Genomic DNA, 23,416 nt, shown 5'->3' with positions numbered 1-23,416 from the left:
AATGTTAACGTGCTGAATGCTTCATTTTGTGAAATCAAGAGTGAAACAGGCAGTCTCTGGTGTCAATTTAAGAATTTACAAAGCTGTTTTGATCTACATTCTTGACTCATAATCTCATTTTGTGAAGTGTTTGTGCTGGATGGATGGATGATAAACTTCCTGCTGCACTCTGCCACCCCTGTAATGTTTTCAGTATGCAGCAGGGAGCAAAACGTCACACATTGTGTCGTTTCTGTCTGAACTGCAGCTCTTGCAAGGTGACCGCTCTCATGTTTAAACACGCCATGAAAAAAGTAAAATGGGATTTGGAGAATAGTGCCTCAGTGGCGAATCTGAGCTGTACATTTTTTCAGCCTCTTGACTCCACACCCATTTGATTCAACCACTAAAACATACTTGTACACTCACAGACCCCCCTCTCTTACTGCATGCATAATTCAGCAGACATCCAATTATATCTGAAAATAATTCTATATGAACATGCAATATTAATAGATTACTTTGTGCCCATAGGAACTATCAATGAAAGAATAAGCTAATTTGAGGTCATCACTTCCTCGGCGATGAACTCTCCCAAATCTTCCTGATGCAAACATTCCAGGAGAGTAAATCTGAAGTGTTTGAAGTAATTGAAAAGCAGCAGGCAATTAGTCAGCTCCGCTTTTACCCCATTCTGTTCAACGTTGTTCTCCACAACTCAGCTGTGGTCTGCTATCTCTTATTTAACACTCTAAACTTAGATAGTGACAAGGATAAACATTACACCTGCTAATCATCAGCACCCTTGTATTGTCATTGTGAGCATGTTAGCATGCTAACTAAAATGACAGACATAAGCATAACCAATCATAAGCAAAACACTGTTTCAGGTTGTTATTGGTCCTAATTAATTTTTTATTTTTATTTTATAGAATTACTAATTATTATTATACTATTAGCAGATTAGCAATGTAAAATATAATTTTTACAAATGTTTATCTATTGTATGAATGGTTTTAACAACAGTAGAATTTTTGAGGCATCATATAGAGGCATCAGTATTAAATGAACCAGTTAAAAACTAATAGTAAGTTTAAGCAATGAATAAATCTTTATAAATTATATTATGATGATCCAAGATTAAATGTATGTTTATAGATGAGTTTAGCTCAAGCTACTTGAATGAAAAATGTATTCAAGCATCCGATAAATTTCCCTCATTGGCAGAATGACTCGTTAAATCCCTCTAAAGCCGTTAAATATACCCAAGTGATAGCTTGATCACTTTTAAATGCAGGTTTTTATCATCTCTGGATCAATCTAAGCACGTCAATGCACCTGCTCTTCACTCTGTGTGTATAACTGAGATTAAAGCAGTTTACTCAGCGCAGCACAAACACATTGGGATCGATATCGTAATGAGCACAGCAGGCTTTTGACTCGCTCCCCAACAAGAGCACCTTTCTTGTCCCGGAGCACAAATCACTAAGAGCCCAGTGGATCAATGTGTCCTCCCTTCTAATGAATGTGCAGTAAACATGATTAATGTCATTAGACTCACTGTTTATCCCCCTGTTTATCTCCTCGTATTTCCTGCTTTCTCCATCTTCTAACCTCCTTTACTCTTTGCCCCTTCTCTCATTTCCTCCCTCTCACTTTTCTGTCTCGCCTTCGACCTGTCCTCTCCTCTGCAGGTGAGACCTTCTCAGAGAACTACAGTCTCACAGAGAAATGCAGTCCCTGCACTCAGTGTACCGGTCTGATGCGGATGGAGACACCCTGCACCGACTCCAACGATGCCATCTGCGTCTGCAACTACAACTATTTCTTCGACAGGAAATCAGACCATTGTGAGCCATGTACGGTGTGTCCGGCAGGCCAGGGTGTGTATGCACACTGCGAACACGATCACGACACGGTGTGTGAGGAGTGCGTGGACGATACCTTCTCTGACCGGGAAAGCTCCCTCGACCCCTGCTTGCCCTGCACCATCTGTGATGAGGGCATTGAGATAGAGATGTCTGTGTGCACACCAACCAGTGACTCTGTCTGTCACAGTAAGTCTGCCACATGTTCAGGTTGCTTTCACACCTTTAGTTCAGCTAAATCAGATCATCAGATCAAAGAAAAGAAAGGGTTATTGTTGTCTTTTAGTTTTGGACCATTTGATTTTCCATTTACCATTTTGATAACGTCCTCGGAGGCGAAGACCTTCCTTTTCCAGCTTTCTTGGTGTGGTTTGGTCCATAGCTGTTCAAGTGACAGCACAGCGACAATTACAGACCACATACTGCACAGTGGTTGCCAGGAATTTCAAAGCTGTGTTGGAGCCATCATATATGTCTCAGTCACAGTCAGAGGTCGCGGCTGGTCAGGTTTTCAAATGGCAGGATGTTGAAAGCTTTAGCATTCAAAGGTCAAAGACTACTGCGGTGTCAACACAGTGAATAATCTGCTCTCCCGCAAAGCAGAAGGCAACAGGCGAGGAACAGAGTCGGGCTCCTTGTATTCAAGAGCAGTGGTAGCTTGTAACCAAGGAAGCTGTAAATTCTCTCAAGCCGGATGAGGCATGAAATTGACCTCTTCAGGGGGCAACACGGCTCAAATCTGGAAGGTAAAATGTCTTAGGTGGCATTGCTCTCAGTTTTGTTTACAAAAATCTGCTATCTTTCTTCAAATCAATATCAGATAAGCGAGGACTGTAAAATAACTTAGTCTTCATTGTCTGTTCTTAGGAAATGCTCTGTTCCTTCCGTGTAGGGTTTTAAATGCAAACTTTGACCAAAGAGGCACTTACATTGTGGAGTGATTAAATGTTTTAAAGAAAGCACTTAACAGCAGAGGCACTTGCTAATGCAGTGCCTTTTATTGATCTCCTGTGTGCATCATCGTTTTTAAATGAACATTCAAATGATGGCTTTTTTATATGAATGTTGGGATTTAGACTTGAGCTGCAATATTTCTCTCTCGAAGGCTGACTTGATTGCGACTTCATGGCCTCAGATGCTGGCAGGAATTTGGATCCACCAAGTTAATGAACTTCAAAAATCTGTCAACACCCTGTTGTAATACAGTGGATATGGTAACCCTGCATGGAGGGTGTACATTTCTCTTTTAATAGACTGCAATAGCACTGGGAGGCAGTGGAGCATTCAACTGGGGAAAGGTAAGAGCAGGAAAGGTAGATGAGGTTGAAGAAGGGCTAATAACATAGGCTATAACCAAAGGTGCTACATTTTGATTTGTATCCCCAATAAATCATCACCACAGTAATTTTGAGCACAAACAAGACTATTCGAACAGTGGCCTCTGCTTGGCTTTGCTCTGCATTTTTAAATTGTGTGCCACCAGGTCAAATTTTGCAAGAAATCTGCTGGATTTACCCGCGAGATGGCACGGAACAGGACAAAGGCAATGTTCTTCTACCTAGCTGTGTGGCTCTAATGATGGTAGTGTCAGTCTGTTAGTTAGTACACCAGTTTGGTCCACACTGAAATGTCTCAACATTTATTGGATGAATAGCCAGGGCATTTTGTTTGGACATTCATGGTCCAGAGGATGACTTCCTCTGACACTGGCGATCCTCTCACTTTTCCTTTAATAGCCACCATGAGGTTGACATTTGTGAGTTAAATGTCTTGACAACTATTGGATGGATTGCGCACATTCCTGGCATGCACATAATGAAATATAATACATTTGGTGATCCCAACTTTTCATCAAGCACCAAGATGAGTATTTTTTCCAATAATTTGGTTTATGACCAAAATAATAACATTCTGATCAGCCTCCGCTATACTCTCTGGTTTGTGCCAAGAAAAGAAAAAGTTAAATAAGATGGTGAATCAATACACCTGCTAAACATTAGCATGTTAGCAGTGTCACTGTGAGGATATTAGCATGCTGATGTTAGCATTTAGCTCATAGAACTGCTGTGCCTATTTACAGCCTCACAGCTGCTTGCATGGCTGTAGACTCTTAGCATTGTTTACAATTTTATATGATTGAGCAGAATGGAAAAATGTTTTTATTTTTATTCAAATTTGAGCAGGAAGAAATGTTTATTGCACTAAGCAATGTCCACATCTGTGCCAGCTCATGCTAAAATCAAAGTTCAGCCTTGTGGATTTTTGTTTATCATGCAGAGTTAAACAAGGACATGATGAAAAAACAACTGCAGTCTTCAAATTTCCCTAATCAAGCAACAAGTCTGAAGTTTGAAAAAGATTGCAGTCCTGGAAACAAGTGTGCATAGCAAATTCCACATGCTGAGATGCTAGTTTTCCATATTCCACGTATATCTGACCAAGACTTAACGCCTTATCGTGACAGCCATCAGAACAAACTGCACCCTATGCCCCCTAAAACACCCAGAACATCTACTGTATTCTACCCATATCTGATGTACAGTAGGTCACAATACAGCCTTTTCCTGACCATTTAGCGCCCACCCATGCTGATGGTCTGACCTTTGACCTGCCTTGTCCTGAGCAATAGTTATGTAGCAGTGGAGATGGCACGATAAGTGACCTTGTGGGACGTCCGTTTGAAAGGAGAGCCCTGTCATATAGCACCAATGGGCCTAAGGGTAGTGGTTGTAGTCACATGTGGTGGTTATGATGTTTCCAGGCCCTGCATGGTGGTCTTTGATGACTTTGCATACAGATATGTTTTTTGCAGCAAACAGGAAGCTGCCTCGCAGGAATTCTCATCCTGTTTTTATGTGAGGAAATCATTTTTAATTCCTATCCTGCTGTCATTCGCTCTCTCAGGCACGTGGTAAACAAAGATATGATTGGGGGTATTTTCAAATCCCTAAATCCCTAGTTCATATCCAGCTGTCACTAAGTGTCAATTACATGATACAATGACAGAGACAGAAAGAGGGTGAGAAAGAAATAGAGATGAAAACAGACAGAGAGAGCTGCAGCATATGTGCTGTGCTGGTATTCTATGCTGATGGGTCGATATGAGTCCTGGGATTTCTTCTGCTCATGCTCAGGTTTCGCTGAATGACCTCTATGAGCACCCACACTCGACTGCAGGACACACACACACACACACACACACACACACACACACACACACACACACACGCACTAGCTTAGTCCTCTTCAGCTTCAGACACACAAACACTCCTTATGAGCATCCAAAATCAATACAGCTGATAGCAGGCTAACACGGCACATGCATGCATGTCCCCCTGCCAAGTGCGCTTTACTTCGACATTTTTCATTAAACTCCGGACACCGCACATGTGTGAACTTCTATGATCTGAAATTGAAAACACCTCCTGCATCTTTTATTGAAGGTCTCTGTCCGCTTGGCCTCGGTAGAGCTTTTCCAAAAAGGTGCTGTTCAATCTCCAGTTGGGAAGATTTGCATTAAACGTGAAGTGTTGAGCGTCTGTTGGAGTGTTTGTCCTCGAGAACGAGGAGAGGGAAAGATTAAAAAAACAGATAGAGACAGACTTCTTTTCTCTTTATTACTTCAGTCATCACTCTCTCTCCTCCTCTCCCCAGTCCTCTCTTCATTTGCTCTCTCTATCTCTTCCCACAGTAGCCCTCGAGTGGCTGAGCTAGCGGAGTGGTGGAAGGTGGCCAGTGTGCATTCAGTGCCTTCACCGCTGCAGTATAATTACTCCTGCTAATCAGAGCACTTTACAGCAGCTTCTCTGTTCATCTGCACCCCCTCCTCACTCCCTCCTAACACTCTGCCTCTCTGTCTGCCCTCCCCTCCGCTCTCCCTATTAACCCTCCCTAACAGAAGACAGAGCGCTCACTTGGATAATTTGTAGTACGTGTGTGTTTGATGGATGTGTGCAGGCCAGGCGACCAACACAGAGGAAGATTGAGATAGAGGCTGAGCTGAGACAGAGGGAGAGTGTTTGGCGGCTGATAAAGGGGTCATTGTACATGTGCTTCGCCTGATAGTTGCTCATCTCCACCCTGAACTGGCAGCAGTCAAGACATCAACCTCCGCACAAGACCCTGGGGTTAACTTCACCATAAAGACCTCAATGGCTCATAAAAATTAAATCTTTTTTTCTCCCCCTCTCGTCCACACCCCACTAATAAACACATCTCCCTGCACACACAGCCCCACGCTCATAAAATCCCGGGCTAGTTTTATTTTGTTTCATGAGTGTTTTAAACCCACTGAAGCCAAAATGAAATTGTTAAAGCTCCACCGCCGCCTTTAAGCTCCTATTCTGTTCCAACTGAGGTATGCAGCCTCTGGAGCCCCAGGTTTATCCTTTGGTCTACAGCCAGACGTGTTTTCTGCATTAGCCCAGAGAAATAGAGTGAAAGTGGGGGAGTTACAATAAAGATGTAGTACACTGTGCTTAAGCTGCAGCCGCGTGTGTCGAGTCAGTGTTATGTGAAGCAGACTCCCAGGAGAGCTGTCATTTTGGCTCAGAATGAGAAAGACAATTTACAGTGAGTCCTGAGGTGCAACTGATGCATGTATACATCTGCATGGAGAGAACATTCACTGCACCAAAGCAAGACACTCACAGTAGTGCAGGATGACTGATAGCTCAGATTGGTAAAGGAAAGGCTGTAAGGATTGTAGCTTCTTTGACGAAGTGTATATAAGGCCTATACCGTCTGCACACTTTCACTCATTTTCACGCCTTCCATTCACAATTTATTGTATTTGCGAGCTCGTGTTGCATTGCTAATACCATTAGCCAGCCCTGCATTAGCTGGATGATGTATGGCAGGGCTGAGGTAACCTGACTACATCCCAGGAAAGGTCAAGAAATGCTTGTAATCCAGACACCCGTGTTCCACTCCTCCGAACGCTCCCTCCTTTTAGACTGATGCAAATCAATAACACCGCTTTAAATAGACCTCTGCATTATATCTGTGTTTCTAAGTATGGCACGCACATGTGCTGTATTTTTGTGTCCATGAAAGATATTTTCTACCATTTCAGTAAACCAATCCCCCCTGCGGGAGGCAGGAATGCCCCGTCATCACCATGCAGACAGACATACCAACGCACACTCGTAACGACCAACAGAAGTTTTTCTAGTGTGTCCACATAACTTGCCCATCAAGGTCCCATCGGACTGTTAGAGGGAGTAACCGTTTGTAAATTATGCAACAGATCAATGTGGAGAAACTTGACTATCTGCCATGTCAGTGAAAAGAGAATATGTGTGGGCAGCATTTGGGGGTGATGGTCCACTGAATTTCTTTTTTTTTTTCTTATAGTCATCAAACCACATCACTAGTCCCTGATTGGTTCGATGAGTCCTTCATTTAAATGAATATACTACATTTTTGGGAGAATTCAGGTTGGCCAACAGTTATATGATAACGGGAGATTCATTCTCGGTTTGCGTCCGAGGTGAATATCATCATGTACAAGAATGAGATGACAGCTTTTAAATGTAATGATAACTGGTTTTGGTAGTGGTTTAGGGTTTATTTATTCAGGTTTTGAGATCTCTGTCGCCCAAATTGATGCTGTCACCCCGATAGAATGGAGGCGAAGGAAAAATGTTTTTGCAAAAACAATGTCCACCATGACTCTGTATAATCCACAGAACACACTACTTCTACTTCAGTTTTACTGTAAATAGTATTTCTTCAGTTTGAAGTAGCTCCAATGAAAACTGTGACAGATAGTGAGGTCTGTGGATTATGCAGAGTAACCAGGACATGAAGAGACACACTGCTGTTGAATTATTAAGGTTTGCAAACTACAGTGAATTGGGTGAATTAGGGGCAAAAAGAGGTGGATATCTCAAATGCTGGATGAATAAAATGTGAAATATCTGTGTTGCTGGCCTAGATCAGTGGAGATAAATGAGAAAACTTGAACATATGTAAGTTTTTAAACTTTCACTAATTAATGTATGTACAGTAAATGTGTATCTACTTTTTTAAATACGCTGTTGGACTACATTGAAAAAAATGAATACATGTAGTAGGTGTGTGAGTTCTTGGTGAGTATTAAAAATATGATTCAGTGAAAGCTGAATCAAGTTCCAATACTTGGCAACCAGTTAGCAATCGGATTTACTCACTGTAATCGCTGTATTGGGTTTGTCCATCATACTTTAGGGTTATATCCCCTCAAAAACAGAACAATTGTAAAGTAGGACGACCCCTAAAGTATATTGGATAGAGCGTCCCAGTCTTTGGCCTTGAAGGAAGCCTCAGGGGTCTCCATGGGTTAATCCTGTGAGCGCCAGTATGAAGCTAATGAGGAGCAGCCTGAGGTTCTGCTGGGAATTACAGGCTCAGATCTGAACCAGGCTGCACATTCTCCGTCCCCACCAGGCTGCTGAGCTCAGAGGAGTTTTCGTTTTGGCTGGACAGGCCCTCTCCTCGGCCTGCTGTACCGTACCCTGAGGGAGGGAATAATTTGCAGGCAACTCTCTAAGCTTTTCTACCATCTGACAGAATCACTACAGTATTACTTACAGTGCTTTTCCAAACAGAAGCATAATGTGACAGGGCTGTAGGGGACATCTGAAGAATAAACAGTGTTTTCAGGACATGTCGTGCCCATCAGAGTGGACATGGTGCCGCTGCAAGATGGGGAACCACAGCTGATCATTAATGGAGCTTACAAAGAAAGAGGAAATAGGACAATTTATGAAAATGACTCTTCCTTCAAGGCTTTGCTATGATAGAAACCAGACCCATCCAGTAGCACAGAGCCTTCCTGCCTCTCTGGCCTCAGCAAAGGCTACACTCAAAGTGATGACCTCCCTAAAGCCCCAGACTTTGTTCTACATAGATCCATATGGCCTTAATGTCATGCAATGTGGAGAGATCATAAGGATGGGGACGTGGTGAGAAGAGACCTGGCGTGCAGGGCCCAGGCCTGGTGTATGGTGGGCTGGTTGGTGACAGATATTTGCCCCCCCCCCCCAGTTGAGAAACATTCCTTTTCTTTCTGCACACAGCAACTCAGCCAGAACCCATCTGTCTAGCAGAAACAGCTGCCGCATGTGTGCAGTGTATCAGACATCTGGTTGGGGACTTTGTGACTACATCCCAGCAAAAAAGCTTTCAGAGATAAGATATAAAAGTGTCTCGTCATAATTTTAGCAAAATGGCTCTGTGGATGGCAATGTTGATCTGTTGGTTCACAACCATGTTAATATATTATTCACAACTGGCATTTGGTAAATATATTGATGTTTTTTCTCTTAGTTGTATATAAGTTTGTTTCGTTTCTCATACATGCTCCATTCTCTCCATTTTCCTCCTGTACAGATCCTCTCCTCCCAACATATTTTGCTCCCACCTCCGATATGGGTCTGTCTCCACCATCCTTCACCAATTACTTTCTCCCTGATGCCTCCGACAGCCAGTTGCCAGGAGGAGAGACGACCACATCCAGTGCTGGATCTCCTCGCTTCCTCGGCCATGGGCTCAACGAAAACCTCATCCCTATCTACTGCTCCATCCTGGCCGCTGTGGTTGTCGGCCTGGTCGCATACATTGTTTTTAAGAGGTCAGTTAGTAGAAAAGAATTAGATAAAAAGCTGCTTTGTGGTTAAATACATTAGCACAACCTCTGTCACACTGTAGACAAAGTAGGTGAACAGTGATGGAAATGGACGTCTGGTGTTGGAGACAGTGACAGATGTTGCCTCGGGCTAAAAAATGGCAGTAGGTGGCTGGTGAAATATTCAGGCCTGCTATAGTTAAAGAGGTTTTGACCCAGTTCAAGAGAATCACTCAAATGTACCACGATGAGCTTTTTCTAAAAAAAAAAAAGAGGTCACAACACTTAATGCATTACAGAGGTCACACACAAACAAACACATAAGTGAGGACACACAACCACACATGCAAGCACTCATAGAGACAGATTCAAGCCTGCACTAAAACACATTTGAAGCAAGTAAACAAGCTCATTAGAGGCATTGATTGTATGAAAAGTGCCGACCAGGGGAAATTCAAGTGCCAGATTTATCAGTCACGCACACATCTGGCTAGTACTCCTCGTGTACTTATCTTCATGCATAAATAGACTGCAAATTATGTGAATACCTTCAACGCGCAATATTTTATAAGTAAACACTTAGAGGTGTTAACTGTACTGTACCACTCACTACCTCATGAATATTTTAATCACATACTCTTGAGTGTTTCATCTTCTAAACAAGTTTTTCCATGCTTTCCAAATGGTTTATGAGTATCTTATTATAGTTCCTATTCTATTCTTAGGCACATATGTAGTTATAATCATCTACTATTGATTTCATTCAGCTACTAAAACAGTGGGTCCATTATTTAAGATACTTGCGTGACCACCTACTAACCAGTACTTGCTACATTAGCTCCACCTAGACTTTATAATGCTCACACATTATAAAGAATCTTGTCAAATATAAATACTTAATATGCTCTCAATGGCTAAAGACATGATATTGTGTGATGATCGAATTTTATAGTCCTAGCATGATATCAGAAGGCTGTTTGTCTTCTTTGCTAACATACTTGTTTGTATTTTTCAAACAGCGTGTTTTTACTACTAATGTCAAGATGAAATGCTTTTAAGATGAAGACAAACTGTTAACTGATGTGTTTGACAAAGGTGCTGATGCTATCTTTTGTAATGTTGTCTGGAATTGCTGGAGTTTAAATGAAATGATTGTCCATGGTGATAAAAATGGCTTATTCTAAGGTAGTAAAAACACAACAATTCCTATGTTCAGGTGATTGAACAATGAATATCAATATTATATTCCATTTCTGCTAATAGATCCTCCTAAATGTTACACACTGGACCTTTAAAATGCTGGCAGTTATTGCTTTATACTGTTGTGAAATCCATCTATCTAAAACTCACATAACATATCACATAACTGTATAATATTGAGTGGATCTTTCTTTGACATGCCACTTCTCCACAGGTGGAATAGCTGCAAACAGAACAAGCAGGCAGCTAATAACCGTGCGGCTACAAACAACCAGATGGTGACACCGGAGGGAGAGAAGCTGCACAGCGACAGTGGCATCTCAGTGGACAGTCAGAGTCTGCAGGAACAGCAGCAGCAGCAGCAGCAGCAGCAGCAGCAGCAGCAGCAGCAGCAGCAGGCTCAGGCTGAAGTCCAGGCTCAGCCATCACACTCTCTCACACAGGAACAGATAGGTAGGCCTAAAACTCACTCTTTATGATGGAACCAAGGCAGTAATCTGGGCTCCAATATTGTTGTAGTGTATTGTGGTTGTACGGTTGTATTGCGTTAGCTTTGTTTTAAAAATTCTGCAGATTTCAAGCAGATTGGAAAACATCAGTTTTGTCTGATGCAATGCATTTGCCATATTTTGATATACACTCAGTGGCCACTTTGTAGGAGCACCTGTACAGTCTAATACAATCTAATATAACTGTTCTGGCATAATAACTATCATGTCACAGACTGATATAGAGGTTGTAATTAAATTATATGCTTTAGCATGGAGCTAATTGTTAGTAATGGTGTTGTACTGGATTACATTATATAAAGAGGTGTTTCTGATATTCTGTCCCCCTCATTCATGTATGTGTGAAGGGCAAAAACTGACCATTATTAACCTTGTATATATAGATGTTATGGCAGGGCTGTTGAATTACATTAGATTGTACAGGTGTACCTAATGAAAAGGCCACTGAGTGGATATTGATAAAGGAAAATGTTAAAATCAATATTGTGATATGGATTTCAGTCATATTGCCCAGTCCAAGCATCAATTGACCAGACACCCTGAGGTGTGTAAACATATTTACATCTAATATGTACAATAATTATAATCATACAGCACTCATCCAAGACTGAATACATTCCTATCTCACACCGTGGTATTCTAGCTGCCAGAGAAAGTCACTGTTGATTACATCAAGGTATTCTGCTTAGATCTTTAACATGTGTAGGGGTTTTCCGGCATTGTGCAAGCCTTTCCCTCAGAGCAAAGACACATTCCTGGGGAATAAGATCAAAAACAATATATCATCCAGGAGCAGGACACCTAGCTGCCAAGAGCACATAGGTGAAGCCAAGTCTTATATGCACTCATGATATATTCGACTCCAGGAATGTATGTGAACGCATAATAAACATTCAACAGATTTTGCTTGAATGCTTTATGTATTGAAGTGGCTGTATGCTTCCTAATCACAAATGTTTAGGTATATAATCAAAATGAGGCTAAAATATCCAGTGCTGACAGACGTTTGACGCAGAAATAATATGGTATAAGAATTGTAATGTGTAAGGAAAGTATGTAACTGCATATGTTTGATCTATATTTGCCTTTACTACCCTTACTACTCCTCTATATCTATATTGGTCTCTCTTTAACTCGTGAAGTATTTTAGGTGTATGTCTGTAGGACAGATTTTGCCACGCAGACTTGCAAGCCAGACAAAATCTAAAAGGTTTCATGAGATTAACTCAGTAGATCATGTCTGGCTTGGAGGGATAAAACCAACATTATGCACTTTACTGATCTATTATAAAGCAATTTACCATGCGCTTAATTTACTTCTTTCAGTGCAGTGCATTGAGAGAGGGAGAAACAATGTTTTGTTTTATTGTTTTTTACAGTTAATTGCTTCATGAAAATGGATTAAGAAAACTAAAAAAATATGTATTATGCACAATTTCCCAATCAGACTTTTTTTTAAAATGTTTTTTATTGTCAACAAATCCCATGAAAACACCAAAACCAACAATGTGTTCATAACTGGTCACAAATATATAGTTTAATTTTTAAAAAGGTTAGCTATTTACATAAAACAGCAGAGTATTGTAGTTTTTAGCAAACATTAACCAAATCGGAGCAGATAATGCATTTGTTGGGGGACTATTTTCAGCCGCAGACTAATACACAGTTGTTGCTCTAATGAGTTTTTATGGCAGCAGGAAAGCGCATGTGGGATTGATTGTTTTTAGACAACAATGAAGGTCTATAGCACCGAGAAATAAGCGATATCAGGTTTTGGTAATTTTATAGGATTTGTAGACAATTAGAAACATAAAAAACATCAACAGCATCATCCTTTATACTGTAGCAACTTCAACAAAAAGTAAAGAAATTGAATTACAGACATATTAGCATCCCTTTGAATGTGCTGTCCACTCTCTCCATCCAATTATATATTCTTTAAATCTTTTAGTAATCAACGTATGTGATGCAACACTGGGCACTTATACAAATAAATGAGGTGCATAGTTGGGAATCTGTGCAGAGTGGCTGCAAAAAGAGGATAACCTTTAAACAGCTTGAAGAATAAAAGCAAGTGCTGCGGGAAAGAGATGTGACCTCTGTAGAGCAGTCTGCCTTCCCTCAATACTCAAATAGCACTTACATTAAAGAGATGAAACCTGCATTCTCACTCGATCTATACTCATAAACCAGAGAGGCTTTTTACCTGAAGAAGAAGTCTCAAGTTCAGTCATGATCTTGTTATTCCTTCAGTCATTCATGCTTCGCTCCCTGACTTTCTTGCTAAGAAGCTAATATGTTTCCTTCCTATTTTTATTGTGAATTATAGTAAGGCCTAAAAAATGGTTATACAGCGATAATAATGTGCTAACAAGCCAAACAACACTCAAATCCTCCCTCAAACAATCCCCACCACTGTGCCTTCTTTGGGATACCCATTACATTCTAATGAGGCTTGGGAAAAGCTTATTTTGTTTTTGTGTTTCGTTTGAGTCCCCCTTTCCATTCTTCCACTCAACAAATGCAAAGTCTGCTGCATGTCGAAGAAAAGAAGGAATTTCTTTTGGAGGAACAGCTCGGGATTGGTTCATTGAGAAGATGACTGCCCCGTTAACCCTTTTCGCGTATTTAACTGATTGGCTCATTAGCAGGTGTTATGAGATGAGATCCAGGCCTGGTCTTACTGCCTTTCAAAATCTGATCCAGCATCAGCGTTTAGCACCTGCTAATTGGCATTATTACCGTCTGTGGGCGCGGAAGCCATTAAAGAGGCAGCAAATGCTCTCGTGCTGGGGGTCGTTGGTTCTTTACTAACCAAGTGGGTGTGTTAAAATACATGAGAGGGTGAGAATATGCACAATAAATCCATGATAATCTCAGGGGGTTTCCTTTTTCCAACGAACCATGTTTTACTGCCGGCTAAAATAATGGGAACACCTCCAGCTGAAACAAGTCAAATAAGCCTTTTAAAAAGCAAAATAGAGCAATGAAAATGTCTTTTGTTTTCAGTGACAACATTCAGAAAGGGTATACCCTGCATGAGTCACTGCTGAGGGGTGAGAGCTCCTATATGAAGGGTGCTCGGCCTCATTTCTGTCTACTCATCTCCATTAAAAAGAACCGTCTATCTGTGCAGCACCCCACCCTGCCCCCCACAATCTCTTCTGCTGCCTGCTTCCCCCCTCTGAATTGTGCATATTGAATGTGTTTAAAATTTAAACAAGCCCTCTAAGCCCTCACTCACATCACCCATCCATGCATCCTTGTCCTGTGTTTGACCTCCCTAGTCCCTAGTCTACACAAAATGGAGTCAAGGCAAATGTCAGTCAGAAAAAAAACTATTGAAATTCATACAGCAGCATGCGTACAGTCCTGAATATAAGTAACACAGATTGATATTTATCAGAATACAGTAAAATATTTAGTTCTTCATCTGAAAACCTCATTGAAAACCCTGAGGGAGGTCCTTATTATAACACTACAATCAGCAACTGTCAAGGGGTTGCAGTCTAGTTTTGCTGAATGTTTGTGATTCTTGAGAGACCCTGACGGACCTGCTGGAACTCAATTCTACAGTACATTCTTCAGTGTGTAACATCATCCAGTGGAAAGTTAAAATAATAATGTTGTAGCTTAAATGCATAACGGAATTACAAATGCAAATGCAAATTCAATAAGAGGAGGGATGACTCATAATTTGGTGTCATTCTCTCACATTAGAGAGTCATGATAAAACTTCTCAGGGTGGAAATATTCCCACCATTGTTGGATGACAACAACATTACTCAGACAGTGTCAGTTTCCCTTGTTCATTTACACCAAAGATTCACAATATGACTTAACAGTTGCAGGAAAAAGTTCCATCTTAGCTCGACTCAATATGGCTGATGGCATTACCTGCTTTCAACAGCCAGTCAGCTTGAAGTAAATTCAGCTGGTCAAAATGGTTTTAGATGGTGGAAAGAGAGATCACTTCATCACTTTGTTTGAGGAATAGCTTTAAATCACCTTCAATTTTATACTCAAATAAAGACCCTTTGGATAGGCCTTTGAAGCACCCATAGACAGCTCCAAATTCTTTACCCTCTCGTTTTCAATTTTTCACATTTCATCAATACTAGAAATGCGACTGTAACAACATTCATGTTCACCTCGGACCTTTCTCCACGTCGTCCATTAATTCCCTTGTATGTTACCCGTGGAGAGGCGTGTTAGTGTTGATCTGCTGTGGCAGGGTAAGATTATTCCGGCTATCTACTACTAAACTACTGAAGTTCAGGATCTGTTTACAACAAAAACCAGAAGTCCTTAAAAATTTGACTTAAAATCTTCACTCATAAATTCTGCTTGCAATGTGCTTCATCAGGGTTGAGTGGATGTGATTTGATCAGATTTGACTGTCATCAGAGTCTGAGTTAAATGTTGTTTAATGCCAATTGGTGCAGGGAAGTATGTGAAATCACTGTTAGATAGATAGCTAGATAGACCTTTTTGTGTCTGTGCCCAGGGGTCCGTTGACTCATTATCTGCCCATGGAATTTGGGGTTTAAACGGAAAAGTAATAAAATAAGTTCTGCACTTCCTACAGGGAGTGATAAGTAAAGTAGAAATATGAGAAACAAGTAATATATTTTTCAAATTAGTAAAACAATCCCAATGTCTCTTAAATTTTCCCCGGGAGTTCTTGTGATTGCCATGAAGCCATCTCAAATTGAATCCCAATCAGCAAACTTGAAAGCTTTATTGAGGCTTAGGGTCTAATCAGGATTGCCTGAATGTGCTGATTAAAAAAGAAAGAAGAAGAAGTCGGTAAGAAAGCTTTGCTGCGATTCAATTCACATTTCGGGACAGCGAAAGACAGCTTGCACTCATTCTTGGAATGAGGTCAATAAAACATTGAACAGCCATGTAGCCATTATTATCAACGTTTCAAAAGGAGATGCAATGCCAGTTCAGAAACAGCTGAAGTGGAAGTACAGGTGGAAGCCACTGTGTATATGCCTGGGTTACAGATGGCTTTGCACTGGCAAGCATCTCTGCTCTTTGTCACTGATGCTGCCTGTAGAGTGTCTGTTTAAACAGGAAGGAAGAGAGTGGAGAGCTATGGACTGTGGCTGTCCCTGGACAGAATCAATTTGGATAGAAACAGCGAGCAGATTGGCGGAGTATGGCAATTCAAGTGTATTTTCGAACAGTAAAGTATGTGAAAAAGATGTTTTTAGGAATGGAAAAGGAATGAAAACAGAGGGAGGGTATGACGTTATAAGTGAACAAAAGAATCCCCCTCTTCTGAAGCTTTAAAATAAACCCTCTTGTACTACACTTCCCTGGCACAAGGATGCATTTATAAAGACGAGAATACACCCACCGGACTCGGGGGTCCTCTCAGGAACGCCTCTGCATTCCCGAGGCGTTTCCATGGCTTCCCTCAATTGACAACAGGTTAAGAGGTTTGTGGGAAAAGAGAGCATTTGTCTCCCATCCTCATCCGGCTAATGACTCCAGTTTAACAGGTTCGGATGAGTGAGTGACACCACAGGGCCCCCTGCAGGGAAAAGTGTGATTACCATGGGCTTTGGGCATGAGTTTTTCCCATGCAGAAGGACTTAAAGAATGTTTTTATGTTTTTTGGTGGATTGAAAGTTATTTGTGGGCTAAATGAAACGTTCGCCTATTAATCAGAAACTAATCAAAGTGCACTCAAACGACCTCCCTCTCACTAAATAAGGAGCTGCTCAGTGGGAAACACAAAAGACTGTGTTGGTACAAATGAGAATATGCATAATTGTGTGAATGAACCACCGCTGATATCACCACAAATCAGAGCCTGACATATTTCTTTTCACTATCTCTCTCAGTGGTGAGGGTGGATGGCGGTCCCCAGCTCGACACGCCTCCCCCTGAAGTCTGAGGCAGAGGAGGAGGAAGAAGAGGAGGCATCACAGCTGAAGGCAGGGAGAGTAGAGTGGGGACTTGAACCGTGGACCAAGAAGAAAGCAGGGGGGCCACATGGGAATGTAAAACTGACTCAGATTCATATGTGAAGTGGCCACAGAGCAAAGACTTGACTTGTATGGACCTCCCAGCACCTTTGGGCCACAGTTTGACTCTTCATCCCCGCATATAGAGTCCAACTCTATCAGTGTGCCTGGACACGACCTCTATGGCAATATCAACCACTATTTGTACCAATGTCACTGCAGATACATAATCCTAGATATATGCCAGTGCATCTCATATTAACTGACTATTCCAGTATCTAATATTGACATAATTCTCACTAACTGCCAACTTAGTATCCTCTGCCCCTTTCTAAGCTTTCCATTTTCCCTCTAATTCCACAATCACTAGCCATTAAACGTATGTGCCTGAAAGGTAAATAGGCAGCGAGGTTCTCCATTATCTCCACTTTCTTTTTCCTCGCGCATCAAAGAGACCTTTCTACTCTCACATCTTCCTCTGTGGCGTCCCACTCTCGGTAATCCTTTGTCTCTCTCTGTAGGATTCACTCTATTAGACCCCCGCCGTCATCAGCGATACAAAAAGCAGCTGGGGAGCCGTGAGTCACTCCCAACTTCATCTGAAGTTTCTTGTTCTTTTATCATTTAATCACAGAAACATTTCATGGCATGTTGTCTTATAAAATGTGCGTCATTGTTTGAGACTAGCTGCACCGACTGATGCAAGTGACTCATATTTGGGAAGAAAGGTCAATTGCTGTGTAGCCCGTTCGGTAATCAACTATTTTTCTTCCTGTACTCTGCAGTCTCCATCCCCTCGCTCACATAGACCCCTTCACAGCGCCTCCAGGGATTGTGTTTCAGTAATTTCATGCTTATAATGTAACACACCCAAATGTTTGTCTCCTGTTTGTGGTGCATTACTTTCATTTTGTGGCTTGAGTTACATGGCTGATTCAGCAGGGTGCCTCCACGGTCCTCTATGGAGCCTGGATGTGCAACATGAGAGAAACATCTTTAGACTGTGGAGCTCTGCTGACTCACTGTGATGAGCTGACATGTCTTAGGGGAAGCGAAGCCTTCTGATGAGCAAAAAAGGAGCTGTGGCGTCATCAGTGACCCAGTATACTGAGCTGCTCATTAAACAGATGCTTAAATGAATTTTGTACAGAACAAATTTGTGGAAAGGAATCCCATCTGTCATTCTTTACACTTGCTGAGTGGAAAATTGGGATACCCCTCAGAGGCAAGGTTTTTTCACTATCCTCAGCTGACTGACACCGCCATCCTCCACACACTCTCACAGTCTTGCATGCAGCTCTGTCTGCGTGATAGAGCCTGATGAACAGGGTTGAGGCGCTAATGTACAAGCGTTGGCGCTCACGTCAACACTGGGCCCATTAGAGAGATGTCCTGACAGGCAGGTAGTAATTACCTCAGGGTATTAGCTTCATTTACCCTCTACTCCGCTTGGCTCAGCCACTTCTCATCGGGATTAATGCTGCGGACGACAGAGGGGCGACATGGCTTTCTTTGAATCCTCAACATGACATTACAGACCCCTTATCAAAGTCCGAGGCCACTGACATTTACTATATCGCCATGGTGATATAAAAGCACTTAGCAGCAAGGCTGGGTGGCACCTCTTTATCACACAGGACCACTTTTATGTTTGTCCCCTGCTGCTTGCAGTAACTGTAAAAGCAGTCGACATAGATATCTTGAAAAAGAAGTATATCGGAGCTGAGCTTGACTGCACTGCTTTAGTATTCATTCCTACAGGGGCACGTACTTTCTCAGGGTCCCTCTTGTTGTGGTATGACTAAAAAGTATCAAGAGATCTGTAGAGGATTTCTGTAAACAATCTGTAGATGTATGATAGAGTAGGTAGGTAGACAGGTACAGATATAAAGCAGCTGTTCTGTTGAAAAAAGAAAATGTAGAAAGATACGGGTTGATATGCATATTAACTAATTCCAACATGATTCAGACACTGGGGGATTTAAAAGAAATAGTTAGACAGTTTGGGAAAATACATTTATCACTTCTTGCAGAGACTTAGATGAGAAGATCAATACCACACTCATGTCTGTACAGTAGATATAATGCTACTGCCAGCAGCACGACACAACACATTGGGGTTTTTACAGGTTGGACTATAATCCCTGGACAAGTGGTATCAATCTTCTTGTGTAACTCCTGCAAATAAAGCCAAGAAGTGTAAAACCTATTACTTTACTGGAGAAATAAGATGTGTTTACTTGTTAGCAGAGACTGTTGAGTTTAGTGCGCAAAAGATAGATAAGAAATGTCAGGCAGACAGAGAAAGTGAGTCATTATATCCTGTGTGATGCTGCGTGGATCGGTCACATGGTCACCAACATCGCAAGACAATTAAACTTTCTGGTATCATCACTTGTGATTCATCCTGTATCATGGCAGCGTTATGAATGGAAACAAATAAAATGCTGCTGTATTTTTGCTCACAGCTCCTCAGTTGATGTGGGCATGCGATGTGGACATGTGACCACACACACACACACACACACACACACACACACACACACACAGAGCAACAGTGTATGATTCACTCCTCTATTGAGAGAGCCGGCATGAATCATCCTGATCCTAGCTGTGGCAGTGACATTAAAGCAGACGCTGCTACAGTATGAGTGACCAGAGTGTTGATTTAAAGGAAAAAAAAAAACATAGTCCTCGACTCTGTCTCCCCCTGAGGCCCAATCAGCCCTCCAGCAGTGCACTCATCTACCCTGAACCGACTTATTCTCTTTCTCCCTAGAAGCTTGTGATGTGAGACACACAATGTAAGAATGTACAACCCGAATATAACAGAAATATGCAAGACACATTCAAGGATAAGGTTTAAATTTCCCCTCATTCTGTTTGTCGTAAATTGTTTTTGTCTTTACATTTTCCTGTTGGTTTATATTATAAATAGTATTACACTTTTGAAATCAGTATTTTTTCTAACTGATATGTTATTTTGTAGCACTTATTAGATGTTATATGAATGCACTCAAAGAGTGTACCACAGTTCAAGTGCCTGTATACAGTGTCAGGTGTCTTTAAGTTCAGATGTTTGACTCTATTTTTTTGCAGTTTTTCCACTTATTTTATGATTTTATGTGCATTTCTTTTATATTTTGAGAGCTAATGAAGGTTTTTAGTAAACAGAAGTCAGAGCTATCGATGAACCTTGGAGACTCAAGCAAACTGTATAAACCTGGCACTAAAATAGAGAGACTTACAGTACAAATAGGTTACCAATGAACCTACACTGTGTGTTAACATGCTATAAATACTGGCAACTAGTAGGGTCATGTAGCATTACAAAAACATATACATGTCACCTAAGACTTCTCCTCCAAACTCACATATGCTATTAGTTGATAGAGATCAGCTTTACTGTGCAGAGGTTTTGCATGTACAGTAAGTTTCATTGTGTACCTCCATTTCAGAGGCGACGGGACATGTAATATGCCGTAACATGAAATCTATAGGGGGGTTCACTGTGATTCTCTGTGATATTATTACAAACTTGATACAGATAGGTCAGGACCTGCTCCCGAAAATGCTGAATGTCACCTGTACTTACCTACTAATGTAAAATGCATTGTGTAAATGTGAATTTCTTAGAGTTGATACAAGATACAAAAATACACTATAAAATGTAAAAAAAAAAAAAAAAAAAAAAATGTGTGCAAATGAAATGAGCATCTATAATACAATAAACAGGGATGTCATTGCATTGTGTGTCTTTGTAGCTAAACTGGCTATGTTTACATTTACGGACATATCTGACGTTTAATGTGTTCAAGGAATAGCTCCCCATTTTGGGAAACATGTTTAAGATTATGGAAATGGGGACACACATACCAACACCTCTAATTAACACATTATAGCTTTATTTTTAATGCCTACAAAAACTAAAGAGTAAAATCAACTATTTGCTGTTTTACAGGCATCTTGTGCCAGACTATTTCTTGGCCAGGACCAATGACTTCCTGGAGTCTCTGCTTGTTATCTGGCAATTTAAAGGTGATGAAAAGATAATAAATAATCTGACATATAATCCCCCTCTCCCCGTACAACCACATGTTGTTTTTGTATGGATTAAACAAACAATAATTTTGGGGGCTGATTTTGTTTCCTTTGGGCAGAACCAGGCTAGCTGATTCCAGTCTCTATGCTAAGCTAAGATAACAAGCAGCTGGCAGTAGCTTTATATCTACTAAACAGACATAAGAGTGGTATTGATCTTCTCATCAAACTCTCAGCAAGAAGGCGAATAAGAACATTTCTGAAAATGTCGAACTAAAAAAGTCCTTTATTTTCATACTGGATTTAGGATTGAAAAGCATGTTGACATCATGAAAGGGTTGGAGAAACCTCAGTGAGTTTGTACTCCGATATAGAAACATTGGAAATTATTCAAATTATTCCCAAAGTTGACCGTATGGACCTCAAAATCTCCTGAGGAAATGTCCACAATACATTACACAGACTTGCTGTTATATAGGATTATGAAGTGCACAGTATCCCCCCCCTTTTTACAAAACACCCAAGAGCATTTGTGAAAATGACCTCAAGCAAATGAAAATAAAATGCTGAAACCATAAAGTATGGAGTGGCAGACTGGCAGCCAAACCACAGTCAAAAAGCAGGACCATATGTTTGTGTCCATTGGACCTGGAGTGTGGTTCCCAGCAGTCTTATCACCACTCAAACATTCTGGAGTGCAACAGGGTTTTCTTCCTGCTACGTGTCAGAGATGAATCCTCAGTGATAAATCCTCCACAGAAACCAAAAGGACATAAGAGGAGGACGTGAGATGAGGCAAGTCACCAAATGCAGTACAGATGTCTGTAGTTGCTGCAATTCTGTTTCTGCAAAAACAACACAGTCTTAACAACGGTATTTACAGTTTTTACTCGACCAATTTCAGAAAGAAAGTGCGCCTGGAAAAGCAAAACAAAAATATCAGTGTGAAATGTTTCTGTACAGTTTCTTTCCCTCCTTGAGTGGTTTCTATATCAAGCCCTGAATGCGGAAAACTTGACTGAGATGGGGTTGACAGATAGACTGCAGAATTTTAATTTGATCAGCAGGGAGCACGTATATGGAGACACTAATCAAACTACGTTTTTCCCTCTGTCAAGATTAATCAAGACTGTGAGTCAGCTGAAATGGCAGAAAAAAAAGAAGTCTTAAGATAAAAGCGAACAGACATGCCCACTGTAGGAAAAGCAAAGACATATTAAAATACGCTCGGGCGATAAAACTCAAACACGACTACGTCACCGGCTCATAAAGATACACGCACAGTCACCTTCAGCTATAAGACGATTAATGTCTGTGTTGCCGTTCTGTCGCTCACAGACACTTTTATTAGCAATTTAAAATCAATAAATTATTTCTACATTCAGTCCAAGATATTATTAGAGTTACTTCTAACTAATCAAAATATTGCTAAGAGAGTTGATAGCCTCTGTCAGCGCCAGCAGCACGGAAATTTACACGGCCCAACATTGTGTCTGTTGTTTTACAGCCTGTAGACAGAAAAACAGGAAGCCATGTTTTAAAGAAACCTTCTGAGTGTCAAATACTAAGCCCCAGCATAGGTTTCAATGGTGGCACGGAAAAAATTTTTCTGCTTTTTTTGGCTCTTCGTAGAGGACAGCAGCTGTACCCAGCTTACATCAAAGCAAAAAAAAAAAAAAAAATAGACTGTCCTCTCCATAAAACCAACATCAATAATCCGTGTTCTGGTTGTGCAAAAACGGAAGTAGCATAATGTTGCAATAACAAAACCTCTGATAAGAGGACGGGTTGACGAACTTAAGTAGAAGCTGCTGTTCACATCCCATCTCCTTAATTTAAAAAATGGTTACACAACTTTATTATCGTTGAGAACATTTTTTGGCTAGCTTGCCTTCATCAGGGTGGTGATCAGTCATGTGACCCATTGATTAAACAACCCCCACAATTTACAAAATACCACACTTTTACCCCTAGGCAACACAAACATTTGCGTAATAAATAAATGACCATGAATACTAAACAAATAAGAATAAGAATAAATAAGAATATAATTCTTCATCTTAACCACCAAAGAAATTTAATATATTTTTACCAGAACAAAGCAACTTCTGTATAAAGTTTTGACCATGTTTACAAATAGCAACTGACAAATCCTACTCATTATGCCTGTAACCAAGTTGTTTTTGGGCCTAACCAAACCAAACTAACCACATCGGTGGCAATCATACC

At 40.9% G+C, this 23,416-nt stretch overlaps 1 protein-coding gene across 1 annotated transcript in view; it reads left to right on the top strand.

The window, feature by feature from the left end:
* The window catches only part of ngfra (nerve growth factor receptor a (TNFR superfamily, member 16)), a 29,902-nt gene extending 9,008 nt beyond the window's left edge, over window positions 1–20,894 (top strand). Inside the window, exons 3-6 of the mRNA XM_051388355.1 lie at window positions 1,674–2,036; window positions 9,222–9,462; window positions 10,871–11,109; window positions 17,024–20,894. Coding sequence (XP_051244315.1) covers window positions 1,674–2,036; window positions 9,222–9,462; window positions 10,871–11,109; window positions 17,024–17,076 — 896 coding nt within the window. The 3' untranslated portion in view covers window positions 17,077–20,894. The remainder of the gene's footprint in view (window positions 1–1,673; window positions 2,037–9,221; window positions 9,463–10,870; window positions 11,110–17,023) is intronic.
* The last annotated feature ends 2,522 nt before the right edge of the window (window positions 20,895–23,416 follow it).

This window comes from Dicentrarchus labrax, unplaced genomic scaffold (assembly GCF_905237075.1).
Source record: "Dicentrarchus labrax unplaced genomic scaffold, dlabrax2021, whole genome shotgun sequence".
Classification (NCBI taxonomy): domain Eukaryota; kingdom Metazoa; phylum Chordata; class Actinopteri; family Moronidae; genus Dicentrarchus; species Dicentrarchus labrax.
This window is presented reverse-complemented; position numbering and strand designations above follow the sequence as displayed.